The 27,660-nt window shown below is 38.4% G+C and overlaps 2 protein-coding genes across 12 annotated transcripts in view; one reads left to right on the forward strand and one right to left on the reverse strand.

The window, feature by feature from the left end:
- MAP3K15 (mitogen-activated protein kinase kinase kinase 15) overlaps positions 1–13,081 on the forward strand; it is a 77,745-nt gene extending 64,664 nt beyond the window's left edge. For 7 of the 8 annotated variants that reach the window (XM_070750625.1, XM_070750624.1, XM_070750627.1 and 4 more), the window contains 10 exons: positions 185–368; positions 3,040–3,217; positions 4,002–4,176; positions 5,714–5,899; positions 7,130–7,235; positions 9,828–10,023; positions 11,617–11,729; positions 12,548–12,645; positions 12,716–12,792; positions 12,875–13,081. In XM_070750625.1, the coding sequence (XP_070606726.1) occupies positions 185–368; positions 3,040–3,217; positions 4,002–4,176; positions 5,714–5,899; positions 7,130–7,235; positions 9,828–10,023; positions 11,617–11,729; positions 12,548–12,645; positions 12,716–12,792; positions 12,875–12,953 (1,392 nt within the window). In that variant the 3' untranslated portion in view covers positions 12,954–13,081. The remainder of the gene's footprint in view (positions 1–184; positions 369–3,039; positions 3,218–4,001; positions 4,177–5,713; positions 5,900–7,129; positions 7,236–9,827; positions 10,024–11,616; positions 11,730–12,547; positions 12,646–12,715; positions 12,793–12,874) is intronic. The other variant, XM_070750626.1, reaches the window with a different exon arrangement.
- A 313-nt stretch (positions 13,082–13,394) lies between these two features.
- Positions 13,395–27,660, reverse strand: part of PDHA1 (pyruvate dehydrogenase E1 subunit alpha 1) — a 54,971-nt gene continuing 40,705 nt past the window's right edge. For all 4 annotated transcript variants that reach the window (XM_070750636.1, XM_070750634.1, XM_070750633.1 and 1 more), the window contains 8 exons: positions 26,073–26,199; positions 25,473–25,564; positions 24,137–24,229; positions 23,484–23,639; positions 23,325–23,396; positions 20,232–20,299; positions 16,590–16,698; positions 13,395–13,823 (listed from right to left, as the gene is read on the reverse strand). In XM_070750636.1, coding sequence (XP_070606737.1) covers positions 13,659–13,823; positions 16,590–16,698; positions 20,232–20,299; positions 23,325–23,396; positions 23,484–23,639; positions 24,137–24,229; positions 25,473–25,564; positions 26,073–26,199 — 882 coding nt within the window. In that variant the 3' untranslated portion in view covers positions 13,395–13,658. The remainder of the gene's footprint in view (positions 13,824–16,589; positions 16,699–20,231; positions 20,300–23,324; positions 23,397–23,483; positions 23,640–24,136; positions 24,230–25,472; positions 25,565–26,072; positions 26,200–27,660) is intronic.

The following is a 27,660-nucleotide window of genomic DNA, read 5'->3' on the forward strand; positions in this document are numbered from 1 at the left end:
TAGTTATTATTTTAGGTCATATTATTTGAGACAAAACCTAGTTTGTAATTCAGCTAGCATAAGCTTCAAATAATTGAGAAGCTTTTATTTCTCACTTTTACTACTTTAATGCACACAATAAAACAGTGAAATTTTGGATAATTTTTAATCTTCAAATAACACAGGCAATCTTTATTACTTATAGGTTGGGATGTTCAAAATTCACCCCGAAATCCCTGAATCACTTTCTGCTGAAGCTAAAGCTTTTATCTTGCTCTGCTTTGAACCTGATCCAAATAAACGTGTTACAGCATCTGATTTATTTAAAGACTCATTCTTAAAGCAAGTGAACAAAGGCAAGAAAAGTAGAATTGCATTCAAACCTTCAGGTAAAACAAAAAAGTCAGTATGTTTCTAGCACAGCCAAGAATTATGTAACAATAATTAGATAAAATTGATGGATTTCCAGATGTGGCAAGAATTTTAATTCATTGATGATTGCTTGCAAAAAATCTATGTTCAGTCTCTGGCATGGCCAGAGACGTTTGGCCCAAAAAATAAATCCTGTCTGAGAACTATTGTTGATTAATGTTTTGGCAATATAGATCACTATAAAATAGCTTGTTCTGCTTATATTGTACAGTTAATATTATAGTAATAACCATCCCCTGAATGAAACAAGAGTCCTGGGCTTTATAGATAAAGAAATAAAAATATCAGCAAACTTTCCAAGGTAAATGGTATTTCCTAGATAAATCTTGTTCCCTTAAGTATGGCTTTATATTGAAAATGAGAACAGTTGAGATCGTTATAGTCAAAATTGGGTGGGGACTTAAATAATTCTAAAACAGTGATTTCTGGGCAAGCATTGATTGGATTTAACTGTGGAAGAAACTTTATACACATTTCAGTATAGGTGGCTTTCGACTTAACAATAATTCATTTAGTGACTTTAAAGTTATAATAGTATTGAAAAAAGTGACTTATGACCATTTTTTCACACAAAACTGTTGCAGGGTCCCTATGATCACATGATCAAAATTTAGGTGCTTGGCAACTGGCATATATTTATGATAGCTGCACTGCTCTAGTGTCATGTGCTCATAATTTGTAATCTTCCCAGCCTGCTTCTGACAAGACAAACCAGATTTGTTTAATGACTACATGATCCTTTCAACGATTTCATTGATTCATTAGCTGTGGCAAAAGAAGTCACAAAACCAGGCAGAACTCACTTAATAATTGCCTTGCTTAGCAACTGAAATGTTGGGCTCAATTATGGTCTTGAGTCCTATCTGTATTACATAGCAAAGACATTATAATACTCTTTATCACTAACAGCTTCCGTAATCAAGAATATTCTGTATTGTGTCGGAATCAGACATTATTTCTATTTAGATAACTTTCTAAGTTAATTGCTCTTCCATAGCATCCTTTGCTGATGCAAGAAGATTCACATTACAAGTAGTCCTTAACTTACAACAGTGTCAGATCTGCACAATTTGATCCCTTAGAGAAGAAAAACCATTGATTCCACTTGTTTGAAGTGAAAGGACTTTTATGAAGAGATGTTGGTTGGGTTAAACTCAGGCAGTATCTGAGTTTCCACACTCAGGGCAGATAACTTGAAGATGCTTTGGCATGAACTGGTCCTGCGGTGTTCTGCTTTTCTTCAGCTATCATCCCCTGTCCCAAATTCCCCCACAAAATGCATACAAAAATGCATACATAATAAATATAGGTTTATTGCTGCCCATTTGACCTCCACCCCATGTCTCCTCCCCAGTCCTATGATGGTAAAACCATAATGTTTTTACAAAACCAAAATGGCCTGCAGTTTGAGGCAAGAATTTTCTTAGTGGGGTTAATGGGGGCCCTTGCAGTCCAAGAGGGAGAACTCTAAATTCAACTCATTCCAAAGGGCAGTTAAATGCTGTTTTTCACTTGTCACCCTCTTTAATTCTGTCTCAGTAAGGTGCTTCTTGAAAGTCCAGTTTGGTAAAAACCTTTCCTTTTGCCAGTTGGGCTAGCATGCTCTTCATGAGGGGCAACAAACAGACATTTTCAACACACACCCTATTTAGCCCTCTGCAGTTTATGCACAGACAAAGGAATCTGTCCTTTTTTCCCTGTTGGGCCGGTTGGATGAATCACTGTCTTAAATGTTTTATCTATAAAGCCTATAGTTGCTCTAGTTCCCTGGGAGTAATTAAATATAGCTTGTGCTTAGGGTTAGCAGGATTTCTGTGGAGCAATCAGTTGACTTGACTGGTGGAGTAGGAGCTCGCGTGAGCCCTTTTCACTAAACACATTCCACAAATCCCAGTACTCCTGTGGCATTCAAGGATTCATCTTCTTTCACTCCTGCATTGCAGGCCCTACCTCCTGCCTTGGCTTTGAGCCCCCTAAATCTTTTCCCAGCTTTCCTTTCACTTCAGCTCACCGAATTTTAAGTAGGCCCCTTCCCCAGTTCACCTAGGGTTTCCATTTCTGTAGTCATTCTAATCCTAGCATTAGGGCTCTTTCCATGCCTGGTGCAACAATAAAACTCAGAGTCCCCATGCACATTTCTATCAGCTTGCTGATGAGTAATGCTGTGATCCCCCCCCCCCAATCCCCATCATGGAGTCATCTAGCAGGCAGAATACCACTTCAGCTGTCATCCCCCATCCTAAATTCCAACCCCAAAATGCATACAGGTTTATTGCTGCCCATTGTTTCCCTTGTGTCCCCCAAATCTTTTGATGGCAGGACGCCAGTGCAGCCCCAAGATGAATATGGTGGACCTGACAAACAATTCATATGTCTCACTTAGCAACAGAAATGTTAGGTTCAATTGTGGTCTTAAGTCAATCAAATAGAAAAGAGCTGTAAGGGATCTTGGAGCTCTTCTAATCAAGGACTATCTCAACTAGATTAGGTTTCATTTTTTGCTTTGTTTTTCCAATGTCTTGTTTGATTATATTTGATACTTATTTTAATTAAAATTGATTGTAGCCCAGTTTTTGCATTGCTTAAGAGATGAATAACATTTTTATTTATTCCTTTGCTGCTTTCCAGATTATAATCGTAGTACTTCTCTGCCTCTGCCAGTCCACGGGGAGCAGGCTGGCAGTAGTAGCAGTGAGCCTGGGTCTGTCTCGCCAGACTCTGATGTGCAATCTGACATTTTATTTGAAAAAGCAAAGCGTTCTCTTTCTGAAGTTCAATCAAAGAGCCTCATTTCTAATTTATTAAGGTAGAATTTACTATGATCAAATTACTTGCCTGATCATCATCATTATTATTATTATTATTATTATTATTATTATTATTAATTGGATTTGTATGCCGCCCCTCTCTGTAGACTCGGGGCAGCTAACAACAATGATAAAAACAACATGTAACAATCCAATACTAAAACAACTAAAAAAACCTTGTTATAAAACCAAACATGGAAGGTATTTGAAGGGGGTGGCAGTTTTATGTCAGCTGTACTGCTTAATTCTTAAGCAGTAGTTTGGCATATTAAGCAGTAAATTTGAAATGATTCAAATGTCCTACGCATAAGTGTGTGTGTGCGTGAGCACAAATACAAGATCTAATTTCTTATCTTTGATGTCAGTGTGAAACAGCTTTGTATCATCTCAGATACTGCAATTAAATAAGTTACTTTATTGTCCTCTTTATGTGCTTCTATATCATGTGTACAGGCTAGTCTGAAACTAGAATTATTTATTTTGTACTTGCTGACATTTCCATCTGAATCTCCAGGAAGATGGCAAAGTTTTGTTCAATTTCAATTGTTGTTAGGAAGTTTGCATCCTGATCATTACGCCAATTGGGAGTTTGCTGGTGATCTGGAAAATAGTCTGATGACCATCTTAGAATGTTATTACCAGTCTCCTTTTGTTTCTCATCTTTTTATTGTATTTTATTAAATAAATAAAAATGTTTCTTAATTATGAATAAAACATAACTGTTTTATTCATAATTTTATGTGCCCTTTATACTTTTCTGTGATGTTGTCATTTTTCATATAGTGTTCCTGATGACATCTCAATTCAAGATGAGAGAAATTCCTCTTCTTCCTTTGAGGAAAAAGATTCTGGTCTCTTCTTACTAAGGAAAGACAGTGAACGTCGTGCAATTCTTTATAAAATACTTAAGGAAGAGCAGAATCAAGTAGCTTGTAATCTACAAGATTGTGTAGCACAGGTAATAACATATCTTGCTAGTTTGAAAAAAAGCTAATACTATGGTAAAATATTTGTTTTACATGAAAAATTTAAAACTTTATAGGGTAGGATTTGTTGACATAACAATACGAAAGTCAAAATAAAAATTTCTTTTGATTTTTTGGCTATGATTCTCCTAGACCAGGAATGGCAAATCTCTTTTCCTTGGGTGCCAGAAGAATGTGCGTGCATGTGATAGCGTGTGCGCGGAGCCCACACTCATAATGCATTGCCCTCCCCCCCCGCATGTGCACAACTGCCACGCTGCCCCCATGCATGCACACAGGCTTCACTGAAGCTTCTGGTAGGCCAGTTGGGCTGTTTTTCACTCTCCCCAGGATTCAGCAAAGGCTCCTGAAGCCTGGGGATGGCAAAATAAATGGCCCAACGAGCAAATCGGAAGTTTGGAAAAGAAATAGAAGTGGAGCTGCCCTACTACTTGCCTTCATATAGTTGCAACCATGTCTCACACATCTCAGCCCATTTCTTCTGCAGCCAGCAAGGCTTTCCTGAAAGCTTATGTAGCCAATAACAGAGTTTCGGATCGATTTGGAGCCGTGTTATCCACTGCAGGGGCCTTTTCTAAAGGCCTTTCCCGAAGGCCTCTCTAGCCTATAACAGTGCCACCTCTATGTTAGTTGAGGCAGGCAGGATTCCCTTGGGTACCATTTGTTGGGGGCCAAGGGAAAAGGAGGGTTTTGCCTTCTCTTTCTGCTCAAGATCCCCATGTACAATTGGTGGGCCACTGTGTGACACAGAATGCTGGACTTGATGGGCTTTGGCCTGATTCAGCATGGCTCTTCTTATGTTCTTAAGTAACAGAAGCTCACCCTTTTATGCGGCACAAGGGATTTGAACTGCTGAACTGCCAACCTTTTGATCAACAAACTCAGCATCTGAGCTATTTAGCCACAGCACCCCTTATCTTTTATACACGTACATAAAATTGTTTTATATTCTTAATACTTTTCAAGCACTAGGAAAAACACTAACTAAACATTATAAAATTGATTTTTTTTTCCTACAAAGAATCATAAAAAGTGATGCGGTACAGAAATAACAAGTTTATTTTTCCTTCTACTTCTTTTCCAAACTCGGGAGTCCAAATATAAAAAGTAGCATTTTTTTTAAAAAAATCCTGTAAGTAGCTTCAGCTGAGAGTGAAACTGATCGAGTCACCCATCTGGTTTTCATGCAGGACTAGAACTCATAATCATCTGGTTTCTAGCACCTTAATCATTACATCAAACTAGCTCTTTCTGCTCTTCCATTCCTAATTACTTCTATATAATTATATAAGAAATGAAAATAAATGAAACAGGTAGCTTTCAGTTATACTATCAATATTCAATTTGAAAAACTAGTTACTAAGCCTCTTTTCAATCAATGTATTGATTCAGTAATGCAATTTAGGGTAATTATGGCTTTGTGTTACTTATTTAAAATAGTTATAACATTTGTTGAGCTCCTCATTTCTGACTTTTTAAAAAATTATTTTGCATGTTCATATTTTTCAGAGTTCTGAAGAGCTGCATCTTTCAGTTGCTCACATTAAGCAGATAATTGGGATTTTAAGAGATTTCATACACTCTCCTGAACATAGAATTATGGCATCAACTCTATCAAAGTTGAAAATGGATCTTGATTTTGACAATACTTCAATCAATCAGATTCAAATAGTATTGTTTGGATTTCAAGATGCAGTATGTCCAATTCTAGCTTAATATTTGGAATACAGGGGAGGGCAAAGTTCTGCTTTTGCAAATATTCATTATATTCTTAAGCACTTTAGCGCAGCTGGTATATATTCTCCAGTATGAGCAAATGAATACATCTCATGACCTAAAATTAATAGATCATAGCATTCTGAAGTAAGAGCAGAAGACATACTTGTCAGACACTCATTAGATATAAACATTTCAATGCACATGATGATTAAAGGCACATACATAGAAAATCTTCCAGAACATTTTATTTAATTTATTAAAAAATGCTGTAAACAAATTCCACTTTCTATTCTATGCAGATACTTGTAAAATACAATGTTAGGCTTTAAGAGCTCAACATAGCTTTAAATTAGCAAATATCCTAGATACTTTAGCATAGCCAGTATAGTTATATTATCTCATTTGTAACCATTTGCTTTGCCTGTACAGTAATATATTTAAAACATAGAAATGACTAAGGAAATATATATCCTGAACACTACAAACTCTGAGTTTTCTTTAAAAACCCATGATTATAATTTTATTGAGATATTAAACAGTCTTTCTGTCAATCTATCCAGTTTTTACCATGAAAATTAAGCTTTCCATAAGCTAGAAGTCTTGAATTGATAATGTTGCCTAAAAAATCTGAATTATAGTATCAGAACATTTAATTAGCACCAGAATAACAGTGTTGGAAGGGACCTTGGAGTCTTCTAGTCCAATCCCTTGCTTAGGCAGGAAACCCCACACTACTTCAGACAAATGGTTATCTATTATCTTCTTTAAAAAATTACAGTGTTGGAGCATTCACAACTTCTGCAGGCAAATTGTTCCACTGATCAGTTGTTCTAACTCTAAGGAAATTTCTCCTTAGTTCTAGTTTACTTCTCTCCTTAATTACTTTCCCCCCCACTGCTTCTTGCCCTGCCCTCAAGTGCTTTGGAGAATAGCTTAATTCTCCAATTAATAATTTAATTAACTAACTCAAGAAGGTCTTAGAGTAAATAACCACCAATAATGTTCTTCAAATAGAAGCAGCTGCCTTTCCTTAAGAAATATAAAAATTGAAGTTTATATTTACTGAATCTTCAGAGAGTCTTTTCCTGATATAACTCAATTGCTTATAGGAACTATTAATCCAAGTTTCTTTAATGTAATGCTGCAGTTACCTGATTAGTAAGTTAGACATTTAATATATAATAATTTGTTGCCTCTTTGTAACAGATGAACAAAGTATTAAGGAAACATTTAATCAAACCTCATTGGATGTTTGCAATGGATAATATAATACGACATGCAGTTCAAGCAGCCATTACGATTCTTATTCCTGGTAAGTGAAATTGCATGGCTTAATATGCCATGCATAGCTTTATTATTATGACATATTATAGAATGAGACACACCCAATATAACTTAAAAGAACCATTAACATAATTTGTAAAATTAATATAAAAATCGAGGGCTCCTGTCACTACAGCATATTTTGGGATACTCCTTGGCATATCAGTTTATATCAGAAACCCTATAGATCAATACCTGAAAGTGGTATCTAAGTGACTATACTTGGGTTTTTTAAAAGTTATATTTAATAAAATTGTCGGTTACATCATGCTTTTAAATTTATAGAGGTCAATAGACTACTGTATATCCAAAGTGTTAACTATTAGCAATAGTTTTGTAACAAAATGAAGTGGCATTAGATTTTTATCCTGTAGTATAAGATCTGTATAAAAATTTTGGTCATAGATTATCATCAGATATTTTTTTTTTTATAATGACAAATGGAGTAGAAATGTTTATACATATAGGATGCAGAGCTTTGTTAGAACACACATACCAACCTTATTGGTGATATAAACTGACAACTTTGTTGTCCAAAAGTTGGAACAGGGAACTATAGGGACAGCCATACTGGACTTAATACTTACAAACAGAGAAGAAGTGATAGAGTTGAAACTCATATTAGAATTCAACATAATGCAAATACAAACAATAGAACACAATTATGCTAGAGTCTTAGATTTTAAAATAACTGATTTTAATAAACTCAGAACTTGGGAAAGATTCCTTGGATGAAAATCCTAAAAGGGAAAACAACTCAGGAATCTTGGGGGAAAGGCCCAATACCACTGAAAAAGAGAAACAAGAAATCCAAGAAGAAAGCACCATGGTTGCATAAAGATATCTCTGACAAATTGAAAGACAAAAAGGACAAGTACAAAAAATGGAAAGAGGGACACATAACTAAGGCAAAATCTGCAAAGATAAAGTTAAAGCTATACGGGACCTAAATCTTATTAATAGAGAAGAAGTGATAGAGGGAAATTGAAGTTGTTGGAACTTTAGGTGAAAGTGACCATGTCATATTGGAATGCAATATAATGCAAACACAAGCAATAGAAAATAATCCAATCAATGCCTTAAACTTAAAAAAATGATTTTAAGAAACTCAGAGACTCTAGGAAAGATTTATGGATGAAAATCCTAACAACTCGAGGAGTATGGGAACTCTGAAAAATGCAATAATTAAAAACCCAGTTCAGTGCAATACCACTCAAAAAGAAAAACAAGAAATTCAAGAAGAAACCTGCACAAAGATCTTTCTGACAAACTAAAAGACAAAAATGAGAAGCACTGAAAATGTAAAAAAGGGACACATAACTAAGGCTGATTATCAGCAGATAGCCAGAATATGCAAAGAGAAAGACAGGAAAACAAAGGCTCAGAATGAATAAAGACTTGCAACAAAAGTCAAAGATAATAAAAAAAAGTTTCTTCCAACATATAAATAACAAGGAAAAAAATAAAGGAAACAGTCAGTCCATTAAAGAGAGAAGATGGCGAGGAAGTACCGTAACAGGCAACAGAAAGAAAGCAGAGCTACTTAACTCATTCTTTGCATCAGTCTTCGTGCAAAAAGAAACTATAGCCCAACCTACCAGAAATACAGTACAACTGTGAGAAATAGAATGGAAATACAAGTTAAAATAAGCAAAAAAAAAAAAAAAGGTAAGAAAACACCTGTCTGATCTTGATGTATACAAATCACCAGGACCTGACAGATTACATCCCAGAGTTCTAAAAGAGCTGGCAGATGTCACCTCAGAGCCATTGCACCATATCTTTCAAAAATCCTGGAACACTGGGGAAGTACCAAAGGACCGGAAAAGAGCTAATGTTATTCCCATCTTCAAAAAAGAATAAAAAACAGACCCCGGAAACTACAGACCATTGGAGGAAGTGTCTTGCTTCTTCCAATGATTTTTTAACAAACTGGTCAGGAATTCTGTAGTTGGTCAATACAGTGATGAAATGAGAGAGGTGATGAGGGGCAATTCATGCAAAGTAGTAAAGGAGTAAACATAGTGCTGCTATGTATGTAGTTGTTACAAGCCACTTCAGCAAAATGGAGATCAGTCCAGTTGTCCCTCTGTTTATATAACATCTCATATATTGTTCTAGCAACCCATTTGTTTTCTTTTTTAATGAATTTGCAAAAAATACATTTCTGTTAAAATGGGGTGCTGAATGTACATTAATGAGAAATAAAAAAAACTTTTTTGCTTTTAACAAATGGCTGCAATGAATCAGAGTGACAAATTTAAAGGGGTCTGAATATTTTCTGTACCCACTGTATAAACAGGCAACAAAGCTCACACTTAAAGTAGTTCACAATGGCAATGTTACTTAGGTGGGTAAACATCTGCAAGCAAAAACCAAGCTCAGAGAATTTCAGTCAAATGCTGTGTTATATATATTCTCTTCTAAAGATGCATACAGTTATGAAATCACAGGGCATATTTATTCCAAAAATGCTAAATATTTTTAAACGGCTATCACTTGGAAATGGCAATTTTAATTTTATAGATTCATATTGCAAGAAAAGAAGTAAAAAATTAGTACAATTCTGCTTTATACACAGAACTTCGAACTCATTTTGAACCAGCATCAGAAACTGAAGTAGATAAAGAGGCAGATGAAATTGAGGAAGATTACCAGCAAGGAAGACCAAAGGAATCAGTTACTGCTGGAGGGTGCACACTTACTTCTTCTCAGTCATCAGACACTAAACAGCAACTTAGCTTGCAGTTAAATAAATTAAAGCAGCGAACAAACAGGTAAAACACTCTGAAAAATATTTGCATTAAAACATTCAAATTTATATTTTAGTCATTTTTATGATAATCTACATATTGAATAAATTTCTTCAGTAATAGAAACTCAACCAATTAAAGTTTATAAAATCTGCATTTTAAATTTATCTTGCAAGGACAATTAATTTCTCTGCTAGTAATCCAACAGACAGGAAGACAAATGGTATATCCACACTCATTCTTATTTCTGGGTCATCAAAGCTAGTGTAGTCCAACAGAGCACCTAGAAGAAACATATTTTTATATATAATGCCTTAATTATTTATACAAATACCGTATTTTTCGGTGTATAAGACACAGCAATGTATAAGACGCGCCTAGATTTTAGACGAGGAAAACAAGGAAAAAAGCATTCTGAACCAAATGGTGTAATATTATATTGTTTAATAAAATACCAGTGTAGCAGAATACTCTTTACAACCATGTATACTTTTTAAAACCATGTATACTTTTTAAAACCATGTACACTTTTTACAAACTTCAAACTTGACAGCTTCAAGACTTGTGGACTTCAATTCCCAGAATTCCTCCACCAGTCATGCTAGCTCAGAAATGGGAGTTGAAGTTCACAAGTCTTAAACTTGCCAGGCTTGAAGACCCTTGCACTCCTAACCTCTACGTTGGGGGTCTTCCAACTTGCAGCTTTAAGACTTGTGGACTTCAACTCCCAGAATTCCCCCCATCAGTCATGCCAGACTCGGCTCTCCTCCTGGTTTTCTCCCCCGTCCCCCACCCCATGGTTCAAATTCACACACCCTTCTGCTCTAGCTGGACTTGGAGCTGGTATCGCTCTGCAGCTGCACGACAGCTTGAAGCTCTGAAGACATAGCAGCTGTGAGTGAGAAGCCAAGCCCAGCTGAGGAAAATCTGATGAAGATTATGTACCTGGGATCGGCTATAGTGTGAGTTCGGCTTTCTACCAGGTTCTTTTCTTTTAGAAACATAGAAACATAGAAATCTGATGGCAGAAAAAGACCTCATGGTCCATCTAGTCTGCCCTTATACTATTTTCTGTATTTTATCTTAGGATGGATATATGTTTATCCCAGGCATGTTTAAATTCAGTTACTGTGGATTTATCTACCACGTCTGCTGGAAGTTTGTTCCAAGGATCTACTACTCTTTTAAAGAGAGAGAAAAGGGGGCGGGCAAATAACCAGCTTCTCTAGAGAAAGAAATGTGGATCTCCCATCAATTGCAGTGTAATTCTGTATTTCTTTCTGTCTTTACATTGCAATTGATGGGATATCCACATCCGCCCCGAGTCTTCGGAGAGGGGCGGCATACAAATCTAAATAATAATAAATTTCTTTCTCTAGAAAAGCTTGTTATTCGCCCCCCCTTCTCTCTCTCTCTCTCTCTCTCTTTAAAAGAAAAGAACCAGGTGGAAAGCTAGCCATCCCCATCTGAACTCACACCCCAGCCGATACCTTCTTCAGAGCTTCCTTACATTGCAAGTAGAGTAATGAAACAAACCCTGCAAAGACTTAAGGCAGGTGAATAAATAGTTTTTAAATTAGATTGTGTTTTATATCAGTACTATTTTTCATATCATAGGTTACTGGAAAACCTAATACAGAGGGAAAGGGAATACCAGGCACTCCTTCAGCAAACATTACAGCAAAGAGTTCAAGATTTGCATCTTCTTCAGCTCCAGTTAAATACTACTAGTAAGTGGGCAAATGAAACTTTCTACACTCATTTATGTGGAGTTAACAGACTATATGAAGTATTACCTGTTCTGTCTAGGCTGGGTCACCGGTCAGAATAAAAAGCACACACACACTCAGAGGATCCAAAATAAAACTACATTGTTATTAAAATATCCAATACAAAACAGGTTAAGTTTTAGTCCATGCTGGCAGCGTTTCAGGCTAAATTGTCTAGCCAAAATTCAATTAGGAAATTCCTTTGAAGTGTTTCTGTCATTCAATACAGACTTACAGATCTCTGTGGGTTTTTTTTTTTAGATAATGGCATTACTTGACGATGAGTTTACATGTGTTAGAACAGTCTGCAAGCAAAATATTCCTTGAACCCCAGAGCTGGCACATCCAGCCATGATTACAAATATTGTTCACTACACTCCCTTCCCCGAAGCCTGTCACTTATATAGGGACCAGGTGTGGCCAAGTGTTCCATAGAGCTATAACGCAAAGATACTCTCAAATACTCATGTCTGGCCATCGTCTTCCTAACTCTTGCGTCTAACATGGGCTCCTCTTCGACCTCTTCTGACTCACTTAATACCATAACTGGGGATGCTACAGCCTCTAGTGGGTCATCAGTCTCTAACTTCCCTTCACTCTCACTCTCAAACTCAGGGCAGGAACATTGGCCTGGGATACCAATACACATCCATCTCTTGATCCTCAAAATCTATGATCAGCTGAGCCGGACGCGGACCAGCCACAATACCTTTTCGTATCTTAGGCTTATATAAACATTTGGCCAATATGTTTAGTTAATATGCTTTGAATTGTTGCAGAAATTCAGCCGTTGTCATCTGCTCTTCAGCACAACATTGATGAAGAACTTATCAAGTGGTTAAAACAACAAGGAGCTGATTCAGATGCAATTGATAGGGTAAGACTAAGTAGCCAAGATGTTAAATGCTGTCATTTACTGTTCTCTAAACACAAATTATTTATTTCAGTTTGTTCAAGAAGACTATACACTCGGTGATGTTCTGAACAATATCACAAAGGAGGACCTGCAATTGCTCAGACTCCGGTAAGAATAGTATTGTATAATTTTAGAAAATACTGTTTTCCAGTAGACTGAACCTAAGATGATGTTTTATTTTCTCATACAGTGGCGGACTTGTCTGTCGCATCTGGAATGCAATATTAAAACACAGAAAGCAAAATAGAGTCTTGGGAATGGAGGTTTAGCATTTCACTTTTGCCAGACGCAAATGGACTAAGAAGAAAAATAGACCTTATACACTGATTGTCTTGCATGTTTTGCACAATTAAAAAACTCTGTAAATGTTAAATAATAACTAGTTTATTATAAATTGTGTGTGTGTCTGTGTGTGTATTATTTAAACAATCTCAAATTAGAAAATGCTTAAGCTACATGAATAGTTCACCTTACAAAATGCAGTTGCTCATATGTAAAATTTAAACCTTTTGTAATATACCTGCTTTTAAAAATATGTTTGGGTGTTATATAACATAAAGTATTAGATTTTATATGATTTTATAAGAACAAGATAAACCCTGAAGCATTTCAAATTGTGTAGAGATCCACACTAATAAAAAAATATTTAGGTTGAATATATTATTATAAAGCAAAGGAGATATACATAAAGCAAATATATGCTTAGAAAATCACAATGAAACGTTTTTTATTCATGTAAATAATGCCAATTTAGGTGCGTAAGTACAGCAATACACAACAAACTTAAGTTTAATAAACTTTGTTTAATATATTTTTTGCACAACTTTTTTCAAAATTCCATATTTCTCATTTCTGTACCCTCCTAAATTTTATTTTATGATTTATCTTATCTGGCTTTTATCACTTAGAACAGATGTAACAGTTAAACTCCAATATGCTATCTATCAGTTTAACTAGCTGCAGAATCAGAATTCTTAGCCAACAGATTTGTACCTAGTCCACTGATTTGGACCACGCACTTCAAAGGTTGGCTCTTTAGTATAGATATAATTGCCTAATTCTTCCAAGGGTGGTTCTGGATCAGTGGTGGCGAACTGTGCTGCATCCTCAATCTCTTTTCTTACTTCCACATCAATTTCCTATAGCAGGAAAAAAAAATATTAAGAAGAAAGCCCTCCAAAATACAGAGTGCTTTAAATGTACATTACTAATACATAGTTTGCTATTGCAATAAATAACCTGGATAAAAACTACACCCTAATGTTCTAATGTAAGTGTAGGTACTTCAAGCTACAAAAATTCTAATCATGATCATTTTTGTAAAAAAATGTACACACATGTGCTAAGCCATTTTCATATTTGATGACCTACTTGCATATAATCTAATTATAATATTATAGGTGTAGTTTCTTTCCCTAACTAAAATAATTATTTTGTAAAGTTTTGAACTTTAATTTCTGCCCATTTTACCATTGTTTTGAGTTTGGGGCTTTGGCAGGTTTCAAAATAACAAACAGAAAACAACAATGCTGATCAAGAAGAACAGTGATATACTGAACAAAAAGTTGGGTTTTGGGGTTAGAAAAAGATGAAATACTTAGGCCCCTTCAGCACCCTTCAGCACCCAAATCAGATGAGGCGGCAGCATCAAGGCAATCTGAGAGCGCCAAGAGGAAAGAGAGAATGGAGCTGTCCGAGATAGAGGCAGCCTGGGTCATCTATCAGATGGAGAGTCAACAGCCCCCAGGAGGGGGGGGGAGGGGGCTGATGCAGAAGTGGAATTGCTGGGTCCAGTGCCTGACGTGGGGATGCACGGAAAGCAGAGGAGAGCAGTGAGACCCTATGAGCTGGTCCTGGGGATGGAAGAGCCACTGCTGCTGGCAAAGTCCCACCCTAGCTCTGGGGATAAAGGGCAGGAGGCAGAGATGCCTCATCTCTTTGCCAGTCAACCATTGACTTTCGAATCCTATCTGGAAATTATCAGAATTCTTCTTGGAATCTGCTGAGTGTGTGTGTGTGTCTGCTGCTGGAAGAAAGCGAGAGCACCTTACAGGACTTCCTTTACAAGTGTGGGAAGAGCAAGATGTGCAATCATGGTGGTTTCTTGTATTTCTTGTTTTTCTTTTTCAGTGGTATTGGGCTTTTATTATCATATTTTTCAGTGTTTCCCATGTTTCTTGAGTTGTTTTCCCCTTTAGTGTTTTTATTCAGATAATTTGCTTAGCTTCTCTCTGAGTTTGTTAAAATCAGCCCTTTTAAAGTTTAAGATAATGGTTGGATTGTATTCTAGGGGACTGGAGGCTAAAACATATAAAGAACAGTTGCTGGAATTGGGTAATTGATGAAATTGATGAAAATAAGGACTAGGGGTTGATATGATAGCAGTGTTCCAATATCTCAGGGGCTGCCACAAAGAAGGAATCAAGCTATTCTCCAAAGCACCTGAGGGCAGGAGAAGAAGTAATGGATGAAAACTAATCAAGGAGAGAAGCAACTTTGATGGTTAGAACAATTGATCAGTGGAACAACTTGCCTTCAGAAGCTGTAAAGGCTTCAACACTGGAAGTTTTAAAGAGATTGGATAACAATTTGCCTGAAATGATATAGATTTTCTACCTAAACGGGATTGGACTAGAAGATCTCCAAGTTGCCTTCCAACTCGTTATGTTATGTTATTCTCTTCTATTGCTTGTGTTTGCATAATACTGAATTCAAATATGACATGGTCATTCTCATCCAAGCTTCTGGCAACTTCGACTCTCGATCACTTCTTCTCTATTAGTAAGAATTAGGTCCAATATAGCTTTTTCTCTAGTTCCCTCCTCCACCTTTTGAATGAAATAATTGTCAGGTAACTTGATTAGGAATCTGTTCAATCTCCCACTCTATTTCTTTTGCTTGGTTGGTTGGCTTGTAGGGCATGCTTAGAACAACATCATTCTTTTTTCTTTTTATACTGACCCATATGGATTCTAGGTTTTGATCCTTGATTTCTGTAAAGATATACTGATTTTTTATATAAAAGCAACCCCACCTCTTCTTTCATTAGGTCTGCTACTTTTCAACAGTTTGTATCCTTCCATTAGTATATTCGAGTCATAGGTTTCATCCCAAATTTTAGTAATGGCAATGATATCATATCTACTTTCAAAGCACCTGGGGGCATGCACTAATACTTCAGGTTCACCCTGTTTGTTCTCTAAACTTTGAACATCAGTGTATAGAGTCCTTTATGGATCTTGGTTATGTTTCTTATATCTCCTACTTTGTAACTGGGACTTCCATCCTTCCCATCATTCCCTACTTCATTATCTTTTTCTTTTTTTAATTTCTTCTTTCTCTTTACTCCCTACCTCATGTTATTGGTTATATAGTGTTTTTTGCTTGTAATTAGGTTTTAAAGGTCATAAATATTGCCCTTCCCTTTCAATGTTAGTTTAAAGCCCTTTTGATAAGATGGGCCAATCGTTTTCCAAATATATTCTTTGCAGTTCTTGGGAGGTGCAGTCCATCCCTGCCACTAGCCTTTCATGTAGGTAATGCAGAGCATAGTCTAGCAAGCTAAAGTTCTCTTGAGGACACCAGTTTTTAAGCCAGTGTTTCATTTCTAAAATCCTTTTGTTAGAAGTATAGATAAAAAACACCACTTATGCTCCTAATACATTAACTTTCTTACCTTGTTGTTTATAATCTCTTATTATTTTCAGATTCATTGTTGTGCCATTGATCCCATGTAGAAGAAAGGTGTAGTAATTCGTGGGTTGGTTCTTTTAGTAAGATAGTTACATCTTTGATTGAACAAGTGGATATTAAATTGAGACTTTTGTACTTCCAACTCATCACTAATTATTCAGATAAGAAGTTTTTCCTATCTAATTTTCACAATCTGTGAAAAGAAAAATTACCTTAAGCTCCTCCACACTAGCTAGGTTGTTGTTCACCATTCTGTCCTTCAAGAGAGTAATAGGATCACTTTTGCTTCTTACTTCTTGAATTTCTTCTCTTGTTCGGTAACTGTAGAAAAGCCAATTACACTGGTAAAACATATGTTTTATGTTTATTTATTAAATTTGTATGCTGCCCCTCTCCGCAGACTCGGGGTGGCTCACAACAATGGCAGAGAACAATGTAAAATACAAATCTAATATATAAAAAACTAAAAACCCATAATTTAAAAAAACATACACATACCATACATAAACTGTATAGGCATGGGGAAGATATCTCAATTCTCCCATGCCTGACGACAGAGGTGGGTCTTAAGGAGTTTATGAAAGGCAAGGAGGGTGGGGGCAATCCTAATCTCTGGAGGGAGCTGGTTCCATAGGGTCAGGGCCGCCACAGAGAAGGCTCTTCCCCTGGGTCCCGCCAGATGACATTGTTTAGTCGACGGAACCCAGAGAAGGCCAACTCTGTGGGACCTAACTGGTCGCTGGGATTTGTGCGGCAGAAGGCGGTCCCGGAGATATTCTGGTCCAATGCCATGAAGGGCTTTATAGGTCATAACCAACACTTTGAATTGTGACCGGAAACTGATTGGCAAACAATGCAGACTGCGGAGTGTTAGTGTAACATGGGCATACCTAGGGAAGCTCATGATTGCTCTCGCAGCTGCATTCTGCACGATCTGAAGTTTCCGAACACTTCAAAGGTAGCCCCATGTAGAGAGCATTACAGTAGTCAAACCTCAAGGTGATGAGGGCATGAGTGACTGTGAGCAGTGAATCCCGGTCCAGATAGGGCCCAACTGGTGCACCAGGTGAACCTGGGCAAACGCCCCCCTGGCCACAGCTGAAAGATGGTTCTCTAATGTAAGCTGTGGATCGAGGAGGATGCCCAAGTTGCGTACCCTCTCTGAGGGGGTCCATAATTCCCCCCACAGGGTGATGGACGGACAGATGGAATTGTCCTTATTTTATTTATTTATTTATTATTTGGATTTGTATGCCGCCCCTCTCCGAAAACTCGGGGCGGCAAAACCCATAGCCACTCCGTCTTATCAGGGTTGAGTTCGAGTCTGTTGACACCCATCCAGACCCTAACAGCCTCCAGGCACCGGCACATCACTTCCACTGCTTCGTTGACTGGACATGGGGTGGAGATGTACAACTGGGCATCATCAGTGTACTGATGATACCTCACCCCATGCCCCTGGATGATCTCGCCCAGTGGTTTCATGTAGATATTGAATAGCAGGGGGCAGAGGACCGACCCCTGAGGCACTCCACAAGGGAGAATCCTAGAGGTCGACCTCCGACCCCCCATTAACACCGACTGCGACCAATTGGAGAGGTAGGAGGAGAATCACTGAAGAACAGTGCCTCCCACTCCCAACCCCTCCAGATGGCGCAGAAGGATACCATGGTCCATGATACCATATGAAAACGATTTCTGCCAATAAATACAGGAATATAATTTAAGGTAAAATAGAATATAGACAAAACAACAGGAAAAAGATTCCTCTTACATTTAAAATTCCTTGAATTGAACAAAATAAATAAGGAAAATTAAGATATGTATTTAGGATTGGATATCAATGCTATCAATTAAATTATAAAACATCTGATTAAAAACTAATTGTTGTGAAATGAGAAAGGTCTATATGCAGATTTATATTTTGTACATGTGATACTGTTTATTAAACTTTTGTAATATATTATACATTATTTGTTTCTACTTTAGGTCCTCTAATTGTAAAAACAATAAAAGTATTTGAAAAATTAATCCAATGCAAGTATGCAGATTAGAAGTTTATTATTAAAAACAATCCTAAATCTGGTTGAGTTTGGCCATTTAAAAATGTATTATAAAATGGTAGAGAAAAAGTTCAGAATTTAGGGGAGAAAAAATAGAGAAGAAACTGTGAAATATGACTAGGTGTGCATCTAAGTGTCTAATATAGAAGACAGTGTGCAAGCTGCACCTTACATTTATAAAAACAATTGTAAGATTATGGTTGGCTTAAGCCAGTGATGGTGCCGAAAGAGTGTGGGCACACGCTATTGTGCATGCATGAGTGCCCACACCCATAATTCAATGCCTGGGAGGGCGAAAACAGCTAACCCTGCCCCCTCAGAGGCCCTTTGGAGGCAGGAAACAGCCTGTTTCCCAACTTCTGGTGGGCCCAGTAGGCTCGTGTTTTGCCCTCCCTAGGCTTCAAAGGTTTACTTGGAGCTGGAGTGGGTGGGTAAAAACACCTTCTCCTATACCCTCAGAGGCTCTCTAGAAGCCAAAACACCTCCCAGAGTCTCTGTGTGAAGCAAAAAACAGCTGGCCAGCATACACAGGCACATTGGAGCTGAGCTAGGGCAACAGCTCGCGTGCCAGCAGATAAGGCTCCGCATGCCACCACTGACACCCATGCCATAGGTTCGCCATCACTGGCTTAAGCCATGTTTAAATCGTATTTTGCTTTATTTTGATTAACAGGAAAGTTTACAAACCATTCATACTAATAGCCCATATTTACATAAGATGTTGGTTAGTTCCTTATTATTAGTTTCCAAATGCTCCAGTGCCAATAACACTATTTAGAGATGGCTAAGAAATATACTACCTAATTTAATAATTCAATTTTAATTTAATACATGACTTCTCAGACTTTCAGTAATGTAACTATCCTGCAGGCATGCCAGGCAAAATGGGAAAACTGTTAAAACTCACTATTTTGCCTGGGCAAGCCTGTAGCTGTCTTAAATAAGCCAAGTAGGATCCAAAGTCCAGTATGTATTTTGACAACACTCCTGCCTTGCCCTCACAAAGTTTTATCATGTAATCCCTACAAAGGTATGAAGAGGATACAAGCCACAGTGTGAAAAAAAAATCTCTATTTTAATTTCCTCATTTTAAGAAAATGATTAAATATATGCAAGATTATGTAGTAGAAGAGATTGGTAGTCTTCTCTTTTTTTCTGCTTCTAGTTTGTAATAATAATAATAATAATAATAATAATAATAATAATAATAATAATAATAGTAGTAGTAGTAGTAGTAGTAGTAGTAGTAGTAATTTATTAGATTTGTATGCCGCCCCTCTCCGAAGACTCGGGGCAGCTCACAACAATAATAAAAAACAGTGGAACAGTGGAATATTACAGTGGAACAAATCTAATATTAAAAGAGAAAAGACATATACAACCCCATCATTTAAAACCATACAACACATACATACCAAACATAAAATATAAAAGCCTGGGGAGGTGTCTCAGTTCCCCCATGCCTGGCGATATGGGTGGGTCTTGAGTAATTTGCGAAAGAAAAGGAGGGTGGTGGCCGTTCTAATCTCCGGGGGTAGTTGATTCCAGAGGGCCAGGGCCGCCACAGAGAAGGCTCTTCCCCTGGGGCCTGCCAAATGACATTGTTTAGTCGACGGGACCCGGAGAAGGCCAACTCTGTGGGACCTTACCGGCCGCTGGGATTCGTGCGGTAGAAGGTGGTTCTGAAGGTAAAGTATTTGCATTTGCTGCTGTTTCTTCAACTATGCTACATAACAATTTATTTTTCTCACCACTAATAACCATGTATTCAACAATCAAGAATTATTGTACCTGACTCCAGGATCACTCATACTATGCCCATGATAACGATATGTTTGTAGCTCCATCACAATAGGACCCTGTTAAAATGGAAGTCTTTAATAACTTTGAAACCAGTGCCTTGATTTTACTAAATGTATACAGGCATGCCAGTTTAAGATGATCATTTAGACCAGTAGCTCTCAACATTTTTTCACCTTACTGATCAAGCCAGCAACAAAAATATTACAAATGTTCCCTAAAACATGTATATGTTTAAAGTATTTACATTCACTATTTAATGCTTAGACTTGAATAGAATTTCAGGAACTTACATTTCATTCCAATACATTTCTGGTATAAGTAACTGGGATTTATTTAATTTGTAAGAGTCATAAATGCGGACTACTCTTGAGAGTTGGTTAAATTGGTCCTTCAGGATTGGGCGGCATAGAAGTCGAATAAATAAATAAATAAATTTGTGCTGAACAGTTATGGTAATTGCAGTTCTTATTCCCACTTTTAGAATGCTTGGAAAACTCTGAAAAATTCCTCAAACCTCATTTAATAAAGAAGGGGAAATTCTTTATTACAAGTACACCTTGACTTATGACCATACATTTAACAATAATTTGAAGTTATGTTGAAAATAGTGACTAATGACCAGTCCTTGCACTTATGACTATCATTGTGTCCTCACAGCCACAAGATCAGTGCTTGGGTGCTTGGCAACCAGCATGTATTTATGACAGTTGCAGCATCCTGGGGTCATGGGATTGCCATCTAGGACTTTCCCAAAGGGAAGCAAAGTCAGTAGGGAAGTTAGATTTGCTTTATGACTGCATGATTTGCCTAAAATTCCAATGAATAGCTTAAAGACTATAGTAAAATCAGGCATGCCTCACTTTATGACCATATCACTTGGTAGCAGAAGTTTCAGTCTCAATTGTGCTTTTAAGTTGAGGAATGCCTGTATTTATATTGGGCTGTTTAATTTAAAAATGGATTTGCCAAGAACTGTTATGAGAGGGTCTGTTTGGTTATGTGGTTCACAATATAAAATGTTATTGTGATAACCTGGTATTAAACTGGTAATGACATCCATGTGGAAAGTTGCATGTTTATGTTGCTTTTTAAGAATTGGTAACGGAATTCTTTCATATTGCATTTACCCAATCCAATGCTAGGTTCTCCTTTTCTCCAAATCTTGCCTTCCCATTACCCATATGCATTCTTTCTCAATGTTGCAACTAGGTCCTTTTGTGTCAGTCGCTGGGGTCAAGGTTTTATTCTTCCAAGCTTTCAGGCTTGTGCTCATCATCCAGGAATCAAAATATTGCACTCACTTCTGGAGAGAGAGAAGTTCCCTGATGATGGGCTCCAGCATGAGCCTGAAAGCTCAGAAGTGTAAAGCTTTAGTCCTAGCGGCCAATCCTGCCACATTATCCCGGGATATTTACCTTCATTTGCCACAGAATATTCCTTCATTTCACCTATGACAGGTGCACATACCCTTTGTTCTGATGTTTATTGGATAATCATAACTTTAATGATATGTATGACTATTTAGTTATAATTGAGAGTTGTGGTGATGCAGTGTTTAGAATGTAGTACTGCAGGCAACTTCTGCTGATTGCCAGATGCCAGTGGTTCGGTAGTTCGAATCTCACCAGGTTCAAGGTTGATTCAGCATTCCATCCTTCCGAGGTGAATAAAATGAAGATCCAGATGGTTGGGGACAATATGCTTAGAGAGGGCTGTAAAGCACTGTGAAGTGGTATATAAGTTTAAGTGCTATTGCTATTGTGTCTTTTTTGAGTATGCTGCCTCTTTATTTCTTCATCTGAAATTAACTTATTTATTCCCATACTAGGTTAATAAAACTTAAGTACCATGTTTATGATTTATAAAAGTAGAAATGGATATGTTGTTCAATAATAATCATAGCCCCGAAGATGCTGGATCAAGTCTGCAAGATTTAAATCAAGCCTTCATTTGATTTCTATTATTTGTATAATATTTACATCATATTTTATTTATTTGTTTATTTATTGGATTTATATGCTGCCCCTCTCCGGGAACTCGGGGCAGCTTACAACATATAAAAAGAACAATGCAATATAAATCCTAAATCCAATTAATATAAAACCCATTTATCTAAAGTAAAATCCCCATTATATTACAAATTAATTGTTTCCACTCAACAACAACATACATATCATTCTTCGGCCAGGGGGCTAGATTCTAATGGCCCCAAGCCTGGCGGCATAGATGAATCTTTAGACTCTTACCGAAGGTAGTGGGAGGTGGGGGGTGGGGGCAGTACGAATCTCTGGGGGGAGCTGATTCCAGAGGGCCTACAGAGAAAGCTTTCCCCCTAGGTCCCACCAAGTGACATTGTCTAGTTGGCGGGACCTGGAGAAGGCCTACTCTGTGGGACCTAACTGGTCGCTGGGACTCATGCAGCAGAAGGCGGTCCTGCAATAATCTGGTCCGATTCCATGTAGAGCTTTATAGGTCATAACAAACACTTTGAATTGTGTCCGGAAACCAATCAGCAGCCAATGCAGTCCGCAGAGTGCTGGAGAAACATGGGCATGCCTAGGAAGGCCCATGACCGCTCGCGCAGCTGCATTTTGCACAATTGGTAGTTTCCGAACACTCTTCAAAGGCAGCCCCATGTAAACAGCATTATAGTAGTCGAATCTCAAGGTGATAAGGGCATGAGTAACTGTGAGTAGAGACTCCCTGTCCAAATAAGGCTGCAAACGCCCCCCTCGCCACAACTGAAAGATGATGTTCCAAAGTCAGCTTTGGATAGAGGAAGATGCCTAAGTTGCGGACCCTCTCGGAGGGGGTCAAATTCCCCCCCCCCCCTGAGTAATGGATAGACAGATGGAGGTGTCCTTGGGAGGCACAATGCACGGCCACCAGGTTGCTAGATTTGGAGCACAAAAAGTAGTTTGCAAATGGAGCTAAAAGTACTTCCTACTTTAGTATTGTTACATGTATTTGAAACAGAATAAATTTATCTGAAATTCTGCCTACCTTAAATATTCAAACATACCCACATACTATATAGTCATGGGTATGACTAGAAATGTAGCCATTTCTACTCATACTTACTTTTCCTGCTCGACAGTGGTCAGCAGCAAATTTTGCAGCTTCTCTTACAGCAAGAACATCCATGCCATCAACCTAGTGAAAAAACAAAGCAAAGGTTTACTCAAAAGTATTACTGTATCATCTTTCTTGTTAAAAAATCGAGAATAGTAAATATTTTACCCTAAGACCTGGAATAAAGTCTCCTCTTTTGTAATAATCTGTGCTGGCTGCAGCTCTCTCCACAGAAGTACCCATTCCATATCTATTGTTCTCACAGATAAAAATGCATGGCAGCTTCCACAAGGCTGCCATATTATAAGTTTCAAATATTTGACCCTGGAAGAATATTAACAGATTTTAGAGATATTTACATATATTCTTGCAGTTGGCAAATTCAACTATTTCATTATAAATAAATATACAGCTAAGGCATTATTCCCTTTTTAGTCTAGATATAATTTAACTGTCAGATATTGTCCAATTTGCTTGTGTCTATCTGAAGTACTAGTACTGAAGTTAATCCTTTTATTGGAAACCAAGGAAAGATTATCCAAATCAAATTACAATCAAACCTTCAGCACGAGCAAATTCCGCAGTGCAAATCACTTGCTCTACATGTAAAACTACTTTAATCAGACTGTTTGCATTGTAGAGCTTAAGCGCACCACTGCTACAGCAGCATGAGAAAAACTCCTAAGAAGTTTCCAGCTAAATCCAGCTGCCTTAGTATTGGCACACCTGTTTGTGTTTAAAGGCAATTATGGGCATATTATGTCAAATTGGATAGTGCTGTATAGAAATATGCATCTAATTGAATATACCTGGAAACCTACCTGATTTGCAGCACCATCACCGTACAATGTCACACAAATCTCATCTTTCCCAAAGTATTTACATGCCAAAGCAATACCAGCTCCCAAAGGAACCTATAAGATATTATATGCAGTAGGTAAGCCATCCTAACCACCTTGTTTCTTATAATGGTCAATCAGATGCAGACTGTTTGTACACAGAGTATCAGCCATATCCATCTCCTATTGTTTTCCCCAAGCTGGCATATGGAGATAAGCTGTCAGCAACCAGAAATAACACTGAATCTCAAGATTAAGTGTCCTTGATAAATCTTCCTTTTCCTGAATTCATTTAATCCATCTTTAAAGTCATGCCATAATTGGTTATAATCATCATGTCTTGTGACATTGTTCCACATTATGCAATCGGCAATTTAACTGTTAGATTGTAAAAAAAAGTATTCAGGATAAAGCATCCTGCACAGAATTATAAAAGTAATGAAATATCTAATATGATAAATACAGTGGTACCTCGAGATACGAGTTTAATTCGTTCCGGACCTGGGCTCTTAAGTCGAGCAGCTCTTATCTCGAACGACTTTTCCCCATAGGAATTAATGTAAATAATTTTAATTGGTTCCAGCCCTCAAAAAACTCACAAAGTTAGTCTAAATTATGCAGAAAGACATGTTTTTAATGAAGAAATGTACATGTACATATAAATGAATAATGAAGTTTCTTTCACTTAACTTGTAAACTTTCTTAAACTTTTAAATTTACATATGTTCAACTTCTCTGCCACCCAATCCTGTAGGACAGAGGTCCCCAACCCTTTTTGCACCAGGGACCGGCTTTAAGCGATCAAGAGAGGAATGGGTGAATGAATGGACGGAGGGTGGGAAGGAAGGAAGGAAAGAGGGAAGGGACAGGAACAGAGGAAGGAAGCAAGGAAACTTATGAAAGGGGAGAGTAAGAGAGGAATGAGTGAAGGGAGGGAGGGAGGGAAGAAGGTGGGAAGGAGAAAGAAAAGAAGAAATAGAGGAAGGGAAGGTAAAAGAGAGAAAGAAAAAGAGCAAGAAAGAAAGCTGCAAGCACCCCCCCGAGCCCCCCAGGCCAGCTGCAACCTTTTAAAACACGCGCGCCGCTTCGCAGCTGTCTCCTGAAGCCGAACGCGGAAGTTAGCGTTTGGCTTCAGGAGACAGCTCCTTGGCGCTTGTATCTCGAATTTGGGCTTGTAAGTAGAACAAAAATATCTCTCCCCTCCCAGCTCTTATCTCAAGTTGCTCTTAAGTAGAGCAGCTCTTATGTCGGGGTTCCACTGTATTAAAAGCTTTAGCCACATTGCAATAAAAAAGCTAGTTTGATTAATGAACCTTACCTGGGCACCAACAATACCATTGCCACCATAGAAGTTTTTGGCATACATGTGCATTGAGCCACCTTTGCCTTTAGCACAACCACCTATTCGACCTGAAATATTAAAAACACAATATACATTGGGGCTGTACTAGTAATATAAATGTAAAGGTTTCCTTATCCAGTCATTTCTGATTCTAGGAGATGGTGCTCATCACCATTTCTTAGCTAAGGAAGCACGATTATACACTGAGATGCATGGAATGATGTTACCTTCCCTCCCAAGTAGTACCTATTTATGTACTTGTATTTGCATGTTTTCAAACTTCTAGCTTGGCAGGAGCTGGAGCAAGTAATGGGAGTTCAACCCACTGCATAGCACCTGGGCCTCGAACCCGGGAGATCAGCTTTGCAGTTGACAAGCTTAGCCTCTTTTAACCACTGAGCCAAGGCACCCTCTATATGAATAGTATATGACCTCTGTTATCCACTTGAGCAAAGGTATACTAAGCAAATTAGGGTGGTTTTCATTATAGAAATGCAATCAGAACTTAATCCTTCTAGATCTATCTGCGGTGGTATTTCTCCTTTCCATATTTACATTTCATTTTGGTAGACGAACCTGTGAGTTCAGCAAGAATTTCTCGAACTGAAATTCCACGCGTATAGGTAAAGCCGTGAGCTCGGTAGGCAGTGATCAAATGATCTGTTCGATTTATAGCTGCCTCAAGTCCAACACAGCATGCTTCCTGTAGAAAAACAAACCAACAGCATTGAAATACCAATTAGACTTATAAACCACTCTACAGTGCTTTACAGCCTGATCCACTTAGCCTCACTAATCCTCTCAGGCTGTATGGGGGCCTCCTGGCATGGGCAACCTGGAGCCTTGGGCGGCGGGTGCCTGGTCCTTGAGCTCCCAGAGTGAAGGGACTCCTAGAGCGCAGGGACTCAGAGGTCCAGCCTTGCTTCCCAGAGGGGAATTCCTGCCTGTGTTTGCCTCCTCCTCCAGGCTGCTGTTGTGCTTCCTCTCTTTGTCTGGGCTGGGCTTCCTGGTCTGGAGGGAGCTAAGGGGCAGTGAAGCTCCTGCTGGAGGGGGCAGCTGTTGCTGGTGCCCCCACTGCAACACGAAGCGAAGTGAGGCAGGTAGTAGAGTGGAGTGGCTAAAGGGGCCCGAGATGCACAGGTGTAGGCCGCATGGGGCAGCTCTGGGGCTAGGCTCAGGTGGGGTAGACAAGAGAATCTCGGTTGTTCCCTTGGTACTGAGACTCCTTTCCCATTTGCTGGGGCCATTGTGTGTGTGTGTGTGTGTGTGTGTGTGGTGGGAAACAGATGGGAAACGTGTCCTGCCAAGAAGTTTGGACAGTGGCATGGTGGTGGCACCAGGAGCACTTGGAGGCAGAGGCACAGAAGGAGGCATGTGATTCGGCCCATCAGGCAGCCACATGGCCGCCTGCTCCATTCCACCCGTGGTGGCTGCGGGCAAACAAAAACAAACAGCAGTGTGGATGCCTGGCACGTTCAGCAGGCTAGATCACGGTCCTCTCCCTGAGCCTCTGCCTGCTGCTTGGAGGGCTAGGCCTGCAGTTGCAGTACTCAAACCGACCTCACTATGTGGGCTGCAGAACCCGAGTGTGGTAGTGGGATGCAGCAGTTGCCGAACTTCATCAGTCTCCACATGCGCCACTCACTCCTGTGTGTGTGCCGGGGTGAGCCAGGCCTAGTGGGGGCAGTCCCTTGCTGTCTGCAGGGTGGTCTCGCGGGGCCCATCTGGCCCTTTGCAGGCCGGATGCAGCCTGCAGGCCTTGTATATATCTGGTCCAGATATATGTAAGTAATCTTAGCAAAGACAACAGCAATGCAGTGTATATTAAAGATTAACAGGTTAGGAAAAACATTAAAACTTTTCAAAGAGCATGGGAGCAGAATCTTAAGGATACAAAATACATATAAATAAAAAAGGGAGGGAAACAACCATAAAAGATTTGAAGAATTTAAACGTACTATGGTATAATCTCTACCATTCAAGGTAACCAGACTAAAATAAAAATATTGGCACTAGCCATTTGATCAAAGTACACTGTTTCCACCAACTACACATTACCAACTCTCCCCAATGAAGATATTCATGAAAGTCAAGCATTTTGCAAAATTATAAGTGTTCACCTTTTTCAACCACCAAGGAATTTGTATTTGTAGAGTCAAGACAT

This window comes from Erythrolamprus reginae, chromosome 4, assembly GCF_031021105.1.
Source record: "Erythrolamprus reginae isolate rEryReg1 chromosome 4, rEryReg1.hap1, whole genome shotgun sequence".
NCBI lineage: Eukaryota > Metazoa > Chordata > Lepidosauria > Squamata > Dipsadidae > Erythrolamprus > Erythrolamprus reginae.